At 55.5% G+C, this 8,599-nt stretch overlaps 1 protein-coding gene across 1 annotated transcript; it reads left to right on the forward strand.

The window, feature by feature from the left end:
- The first annotated feature begins 5,561 nt into the window (after positions 1–5,561).
- Positions 5,562–6,983, forward strand: LOC119325830 (peroxidase A2-like). Its single transcript, XM_037599558.1, has 3 exons — positions 5,562–6,019; positions 6,104–6,269; positions 6,358–6,983. The coding sequence occupies exons 1-3, from the start codon at positions 5,579–5,581 to the stop codon at positions 6,777–6,779; spliced, it is 1,029 nt and encodes a 342-aa protein (XP_037455455.1). The 5' UTR covers positions 5,562–5,578; the 3' UTR covers positions 6,780–6,983.
- The last annotated feature ends 1,616 nt before the right edge of the window (positions 6,984–8,599 follow it).

Below are 8,599 nucleotides of genomic sequence, written 5' to 3' on the forward strand. Positions count from 1 at the left end.
AGCCCAGTCAGCATCAGAGAAGGCCGAGATCTCATAAGACGGCGCACGCTGGACAAGCAAACCATGAGATGCAGTGAGGCATATATATCGCAGAATGCGCTTCACGGCGGACCAATGGGATGTCGTGGGCGCATGAAGAAACTGACAGACACGATTGACTGCATAAGAGACATCTGGTCTGGTGATAGTAAGATACTGCAGGCCTCCAACAAGACTGCGGTACTCAGTGGCATCATCAGAGGAGAGAGGGTCACCATCAAAAGCAGACAACCGATCAGTGGCAGACATAGGAGTAGCGACAGGTTTACACTGCAGCATACCAGCACGACGCAACAAATTCAGAGCATACTTCTTCTAAGTAAGAGTGACTCCAGCAGAAGACCGTGACACCTCCAGACCAAGGAAGAAGTGCAGAGCACCGAGATCCTTAACAGCAAAATCACCACTCAATGCAGCCACAAGGCGGTCTGCCGCAGCACCTGAGGAACTGATGAGAATAATATCATCAACATAGACCAGTAAATACATCGTAACCTCAGGGCGTTGAAGAAGGAACAGTGATGTGTCAGCAGTAGAAGGAATGAACCCAAGTGCTCGCAAAACCGAACCAAGACGTGCATGCCAGGCACGGGGAGCCTGCTTAAGACCATAGAGCGCCTTAAAAAGACGACAGAGATGATTAGGACGTGCAGGATCCACAAACCCTGGTGGCTGACGCATATAATCCTCCTCCTCCAGAACTCCATGCAAAAAAGCGTTCTGCACATCAAGCTGACGGAGAAACCATCCTCGAGTAACAGCAAGGGATAGTAGCAGACGAATGGTAGTAGGCTTGATAACTGGACTGAACGTGTCTTCATAGTCAAGACCATACCTCTGTTTGAAGCCCTTAGCCACTAACCTTGCCTTGTAACGCTCAATGGAGCCATCAGCATGCCGTTTAACTTTAAACACCCACTTAGAGTCAATGATATTGACCCCAGACACTGGAGGAACAAGCTGCCAGGTGTCATTCTTCAGCAATGCTTGAAACTCCTGTTCCATCGCGGCACGCCAGTGGGGAATGCCTAGTGCAGCCTGAAAGTGGCGAGGCTCAGCAGTGGGATCCGCAGCAGCATGAGCCATGCACGCGGTGAGCCACGCAACAGTCCCATCGGTCCGGATCTTAGGCTGAAAGACACCGGTCTGACTGCGCGTGCGATGTCGAGGAGCAACAGGTTGTGGTGACAACGCAGGGCATGATGCAGGCGACGAAGAAGGCGACCCCGAGTCGCCAGGGCTCGCGCCGGAGCCACTGGGCGTCGGGGAGGCGGGCGATGTGGCGCCCGACACGGCCACGTCGCCCAGGCCCACGCCGGAGCCGCTGAGCACCGAAGAAGCAGGCGAGCCTGGGGTGGCCGGCCCTTCGGGAGCCGAAGCCGGCCCAGGCGAGCCTGGCGTGGCTGGCCCAGGAGCAACCTCCTGCGAGGCCAGCTCGGGCAACTCCCACGAGGCGGGCGAGGACGCCGCTCGCGGAGCGGGGTCGGGCGATGCCCGCGAGGCAGCCGCGGGCGCAGCTCTTGCGGGTTGCGGTGTGCCGCCCGATATGCATGTCCCATGCACGCGATCGTCCTCCGGACGCGCCGGTGCTTGTTCCTCAAGGAGCTTGAGACGAGCGCCACGGCCAACACCTGCATCATGGTTAGGGAGCAACACAGGAGCATATGCAACATCCACAAATTGATCAGGCAGAGGTGTGGTAGAAGAAGCGTCTGGCATAAGAGTGATAGAGGTAGTCGGAAGTGCACGAAAGGGAAACACATTCTCATCAAAAACAACGTCACGAGAAATGTAAACGCGATTGGTGGGAACATGTAGGCATTTATACCCTTTGTGAAGGGAACTATACCCAAGAAAAACGCACTTTTTCGACCGAAACTCTAGCTTATGTTTATTATATGGACGCAAATGAGGCCAACAGGCACACCCGAAGACTTTGAGAAAGGTGTAGTCTGGGATTTCATTGAGCAAGAGTTCAAGTGGGGTTTTCATATTCAGTAGTCGTGAAGGAAGCCTATTGATCAAAAAACAGGCAGTGGAGGAAGCATCACTCCAGAACCTAAAAGGTACGGAGGCATGAGCTAACAAAGTGATGCCAGTTTCTACAAGGTGACGATGCTTACGTTCGGCAGTCCCATTCTGCTGATGCGTATGGGGGCAAGACACACGGTGTGTAATCCCAAACTTGTTAAAGAATGAGTTGAGGTTGTGGTATTCACCCCCAGTCGCTTTGGACATGAATAATTTTCTGGCGAAGGAGACGCTCAACATGTGCTTGAAACTGGATAAACACATCAAACACATCAGATTTTTTCTTAATAAGATAGAGCCAGGTAAACCGACTGTAAGCATCAATGAAACTGACATAATAATTATGGCCACTAATAGACGTTTGGGCATGACCCCATACATCGGAAAAAGTAAGCTCAAGAGGATGTTTCACAACACGACTAGACTCTGAAAACGGGAGTTGGTGACTCTTGCCCTGCTGACAGGCATCACAAATAGTTTCAGTAGTTTTATTTGACACAACTGGTAGCTCATGATGATGCAACACATGACGGACTATGGGAGCGGCAGGATGACCAAGTCGCGCGTGCCAATGTGTAGGCGAGACACGAACACCACTGAACGCCTGAGGAGAAAACTGCATGGGAGGTGCGGTTGGCGCGTCAAGTGCATACAAGCCACGGCGAAGACGACCCCTAAGCAGAACGGCCCTCGTGTCCTGATCCTTGATAAAGAAACGAAAAGGATGAAATTCAGCAAGGACATTATTGTCACGAGTAAGTTGTGGAACAGACAACAAACTACGCGGAGCAGTGGGAATACAAAGGATGTTAGACAAATGCAGTTTTCGTGAATTGTGTGCAAGAAGGGATGCCTGACCAACATGGGAGATGCGCATACCTGCTCCGTTAGCGGTGTGCACCTGATCATGACCGCGATATGGCTCCTGGACCGAGAGCTTGCTCATGTCGTTGGTGAGGTGGTTGGTAGCTCCCGTGTCCATGTACCACGAGGGATCAATCGAGTAGGATGGAGTACGCCCGTGCTCATGACCCACCACCGCAGCGGCCGCCTGTTTTTCATTCCCCTTGCCATTGTTGCCGAGGCCAAGGAAATCTTGCTTGTAGCGGCGATGACAGCGAGAAGCTACGTGGCGCTCAATCCCACACAGCTGGCATGCCTGCTGAGCACCACAACTGGGGCAGCAAGCCACTGGCCGCGATCCCCCTGTGATGGAGGGCACGGCGCCCCGTGAGGGCTGAGATGTGCCCGCCGGCTTGGCAGGGAGCGACGGCTTCTGCGATTTTGCCACGGGTTGCGGCATTAGCAGAGGCAAAACTCGGAGTAGATCGACGCGCTTTGATGCACTGTTCGCGACCAAGGATCCGCGCATACAGTTCCCGTGGCGGGAGAGGTGCCTCGCGCCCATGGATGTTCTCAATGAGATTGTCATAGTCATCATCGAGGCCATTGAGCACATGAGTGGTGAAGTCCTCATCTCCAAGGGGCTGGCCAATGGAGGCCAGCGTGTCTGCAAGTCCTGACATCTTGTTGAAGTACTCCGTGATGGTGAGGCCTCCAAGCTTGGTCTCCCCCAACTCAGTGCGGATAGAGTGAGCACGCGCCTGAGACTGAGAGGCAAAACTGCTATGAAGTGCAGACCAAGCCTCCCAGGATGTCGCGGCGAAGATGACAAGCGACGACACGCTCGGAGTCAGCGAGGACTGGATGGCCGAAAGTATCGCCTGGTCTTTGGCCACCCACACATGATGAGCCGGGTGATACGGCGGCGGATACGGGATAGAGCCATCAACATAGCCCTCCAAGTAGCGACTCCGTAGGAGAGGTAGCACCTGCGCCCGCCAGGATAGGTAGTTGTCCGGTGTAAGCTTCACCGGAAGAAGATGCGAGAAGTAGAACGGCGATGGCGCAGGAGCATAACCCGCATGGGGACCCATGTTCTGCCCATCATGGGGAGCGAGGGCCAAGGATGCCTCGTAGCCAGGACCGGAAGGGGCATCGACCGGACTAGGCGTGGCCACCGAAGACACGGCGGGCGCGGCGCCGGAGGCCGCGCCATAGGGTGACGGCGCTATCTGTGACGGCGGAGGCATCGGCCAGGTAGAAGGCATCGGTGGCGCGGCGCCGTAGGTTGGGGTAGGGGCGCCGTACCACGGAGCGTAGGTCGGGGTAGCGCCATAGTAGAGCGGAGGGGCTCCGTAGGGTTGGGGATCCGCCTCGTAGGCGGACGGTGCAGCGCCGCGAGAGGGTGGCGGCGCGAAGGCGAAGGTTGAGGGCGAGGCGCCACCAGTGGCGATCGGCGGCTGGGGCAGGCTCGGCCCGCCCTGCTCCTGCCCGCCCTGCCCGCCCTACCCGCCCTGCAGATGGCTTTCGGCGGGCAGCGACGGCTGCCGCCAAGCCGTGGCGAGCAGGGGGGATGCGAGGAAGGGCGATGAGGGAGCGACGGGCGCGCCAGCAGGAGAGGAAGCCGAGGCGGCGACGGAGTGCGCGGAGGCCATCGGGCTAGGCGGCGGCAGTGATCGGCGGCGGCGGCGGCAGCAAGGGGTGCAGCGAAAGACGGGAACCCTAGTCTGATACCATGTAAAACTAGGATATTGGGGCAACTGCTCGACACCCTTGGGGGGTGCGGCTATCTTATTATATATAAGTACCAAAGGGTACAAGTACAAGTACAACACGTATACACAAGTCTACGTATCCATATACAGTCTAACATCTATATCATTGTATGCACATAGCTATATGTATCAAAATATCGTAGCAAACATCCAAACATATTACAAAGTGAAAACAAGGTTTAAGATATCAAGATTTGAATTACAGAACTTAAACACAGCCAATTACTAGACCACTATCTAAAGTGGTTGGACGTATCCCGCATTACTATCTTCCTTCATGTAAGTACATGCATGTGATTTGGTATATACTTCCTCCGTTTCTAGATATAAGTCTTTTTATAGATTTCAATATGAACTATACATACGTAGCAAAATGATTGAATCCACACTCTAAAATGCGTCTATATACATACGTATGTAGTATGTATTGAAATTTATAAAAAAGACTTATATTTAGGAATGGAGGGAACAGAAATCTAAAAATCAATGTTCCTTCGTCTCGCCACTACTTGAACACGATACAACACCCAACACATGACTGAACCGCAGACACATCGGCACATACGTTTGCAAGCATGTGAGAGTAGCTATAGCTAGAGACAATATTCAGTCACGCTCACTCATTGAATCGGAAACATCAAAGAAAGCATCGTGACCAAGTTTGAAAAGTAGTCCGCGGAGCTCAAATGATTGCTCCCACGGAGCTCAATTTGTCGATTGGAGTTGGAGCGCATCCATCCATCCATTCAAAACTCTATCCTACCGCGCCCAAGTACTTACGTAAAACAGCCTCGAGAATGCATGCATGTTAAACCCAACAAGTAGTAAAACTTAGCCTATAAATCCAGCCCCAGCTTCCTCACAGTGCTCATCACCAGCTTCTTAGCAACATGGCTTCTTCCTCCTCCTCCTCCCCAGTCGCCCTCCGCGGCGCCGCCAGCTTGGCCGTGCTGCTGGCGGCTGTGTGCCTCGTCCACGCCGGCGGGGCGGCGGCGGCGGACCTGTGCGTGGACTACTACGACTGCACGTGCCCGGACGCGTACAAGATCGTGCAGGGGGTGCTGGTGCAGGCGCACAAGTCGGACCCTCGCATCTTCGCCAGCCTGATCCGGCTCCACTTCCACGACTGCTTCGTGCAGGGCTGCGACGGCTCGCTGCTGCTGAACACCTTCAACGGGATGGAGACGGAGCAGGACGCCATTCCCAACAAGGGCTCGGCGCGCGGCTATGACGTCGTCGACGCCGCCAAGGCCGCCCTCGAGGCCGCCTGCCCGGGCGTCGTCTCCTGCGCCGACATCCTCGCCATCGCCGCCGAGATATCGGTCCAGCTGGTACGTGCTACCACCTACTCGTTACATACAGTGATCGAACGGGTGCATGAGCATGATGCTAACTAAGTTGGCATGTATATGCAGTCCGGAGGACCCGGGTGGAGCGTGTTGCTGGGGAGGCTGGACGGCTTCACGTCCAACTTCTTCGAAGCCGGGAAACTACCAAGCCCGTTCGACGGCCTCAAAAACCTCAAAGAGAAGTTCAGAAACGCCACGCTCGACGATACTACCGACCTCGTCGCCCTCTCAGGTAACCAACCAAGCTCGCGCACATGCACAACGCACGTCCGAAGAGAGAATATTGGCCTTGACTCTGTTTCGACTGTGTCCCTCCCTAGGCGCGCACACTTTCGGCCGCGTGCAATGCCAGTTCGTCACGGACCGGCTGTACAACTTCAGCGGGACGAACCGGCCCGACCCGACCCTCAACCCGGGCTACAGGGCCTTCCTGTCCCAGCGATGCCCACAGAACGGCGACGGGAGGTCCCTGAACGACCTCGATCCTACGACTCCTGACAAGTTCGACAAGAACTACTTCACGAGCCTCGAGGTGAACCGCGGCTTCCTCCAGTCCGACCAGGAACTCAAGTCAGACCCACTCGCGGTGGGGACGACGGCGCCGATCGTCGACCGGTTCGCGGGAAGCCAGGACGCCTTCTTCAAGGCCTTCGCGAATTCGATGATCAAGATGGGGAACATCAGGGTGATAACGGACCCCTCCAAGGGAGAAGTCCGGAAGCGCTGCGCATTCGTCAATTGAGATTACGGGGGACACCACGTGCGGATATACACTACAAGTGGGGGTGCGGCATGGGATGTGCGTGTGATCATGGACCTAAGGATGAATTCATCTCTTGTTTTCCAGCAATAATTGGTATGTGTGTCAACCAAATGTAAACATTTCATGCATGCATGCTTGTTGTCGGACGTGGAATAAAAGTGTAAAAAGTCATTTCAATGGTTTCGTTCAAACAGTTGAAAAGTGTTTCATTCTTACCACACGAATATGATGTGAAGCTCGGCGACCAAGTCGAGCCGGGTGGTTTGTTTGCTCTCTTTTTTCTGACTTGGCTCCCAATTTCCTTTTGACAGGAACAACAAGACCTCTGCCGTTTCATTATTGAAAACAACAGACCACACCCAGCGCCTAGAGAAGCCTCTATCGCTCAGCCACATCTCATCCTATACATCCATTCTAGCAGTACCGCTCATAGCATCATTCATCGTTCATCAGCGCAATATAAGTTTCATGTAATTGATCTTTGGTCTTCGGGCTACGGCCTGTTTTGAAATATATAAGGTAGAGCATGATCTATCTTTTATTTCAAACAAAAAAGAAAAAGAAATTGGCCCCAAATTCACTACATCAATGAAACTTTTTTTTTGACATGACTACCGAAAAAGGCTTCCGTCCCGCTTCATATATAAAGCAATGATCAACAGCATCCGGTACAAATGCACGCCCACACAACACACACACACACACACACACACACAAACCCAAGGCGGAATACATAGGTACTGAGCGCAGCAACACCGTCCCTAGCACTACGCGAAGAGGTGAAACCACATATGACGAACCGTGGGCTCCAAGGCAGCGCCTTCATGAAGGGGACGACATCGGAGCGCTACCACCGGCCGATCCGAGGGTCAGAGTTTTCCCTGGAGCAACACGAAGGGCAATGAGAGTCGCGACGACGCCTTCAAGAAGAGAACGAGTTCGCCGCCGCCGATCCGTCCGAAGATAGAGCAGGTTTTCACCATGGCCACCATTCATCGCCGCCGAACGCCACACCCCGGCTACCACGCCACCCGCACGGCCATGGCAATCGGGCAGCACCAAGCCATGGGCTCCGTCTAAGAGCCCCGCGGAGCCATCATCAGGGCCGCCGTCCCGACATCCAAGACCTTGACACCTCCTCACCTGAGATCCGCCGCTACCCCAACCAAAGACACGAGCGGAAAGGACCCGCCTTTCGCACCCCGGGCTGCCCCCAGTGCCGAGACCTAATAGTCCGGCCAAGGCTGGCCTCCATCTCCCGTCCTACGGCACGGGGCGCGAGAGGAGCTCGGTCCTGCTGCCGGGCGTGAGACAAGCTCGGTCCTGCTGCCGGGCGCGAGACGAGCTAGGTCCTGGTGCTGGGTGTGAGACGAGTGATGGACAACAGCTGGGGGAGGGCCAACCATCGACGGAGATAGCGGACGGAGGCATGAAGAGAATGGTCGAAGGTCCACACGGGCCGCACACCGACGGGCCGATGCCGGAGAGGTCCAGCCGCCGCCGTGAACGACCCGGACCACCGCCCTGAGCCACTACCTTGAGCGGTGGAGGAGAAGATCACGACAGTCCACCACCGCAGCGTCGCCACCACCTACCACTGCAGGACGGCCGCCCGCGGCCCAAGCCGCCCACGGCCCGGGCCGTCACACGGCCGAGCAAGTAGGCCAGCCGCCTGCCGCCCGTCCGGACACGCACCAACCGTCGCCGTCGCCAAGCCTCCACACCACCAACCTTCAGCCCGCCCGCCTAGCCCCAATGCCACTGCGAGGGGCAGAGGCCCGCCGCGCCGCCACCGGCCA

This window comes from Triticum dicoccoides, chromosome 1B, assembly GCF_002162155.2.
Source record: "Triticum dicoccoides isolate Atlit2015 ecotype Zavitan chromosome 1B, WEW_v2.0, whole genome shotgun sequence".
NCBI classification, from domain to species: Eukaryota; Viridiplantae; Streptophyta; class Magnoliopsida; order Poales; family Poaceae; genus Triticum; species Triticum dicoccoides.

Bases quoted from the DNA above. Each gene is read 5' to 3' on its own strand.
- LOC119325830 (XM_037599558.1), top strand. From the start codon at position 5,579: ATGGCTTCTTCCTCCTCCTCCTCCCCAGTCGCCCTCCGCGGCGCCGCC. The intron at 6,020-6,103 runs GTACGTGCTACC...ATGTATATGCAG, and splicing joins CCGAGATATCGGTCCAGCTG to TCCGGAGGACCCGGGTGGAG. The intron at 6,270-6,357 runs GTAACCAACCAA...GTCCCTCCCTAG, and splicing joins CGACCTCGTCGCCCTCTCAG to GCGCGCACACTTTCGGCCGC.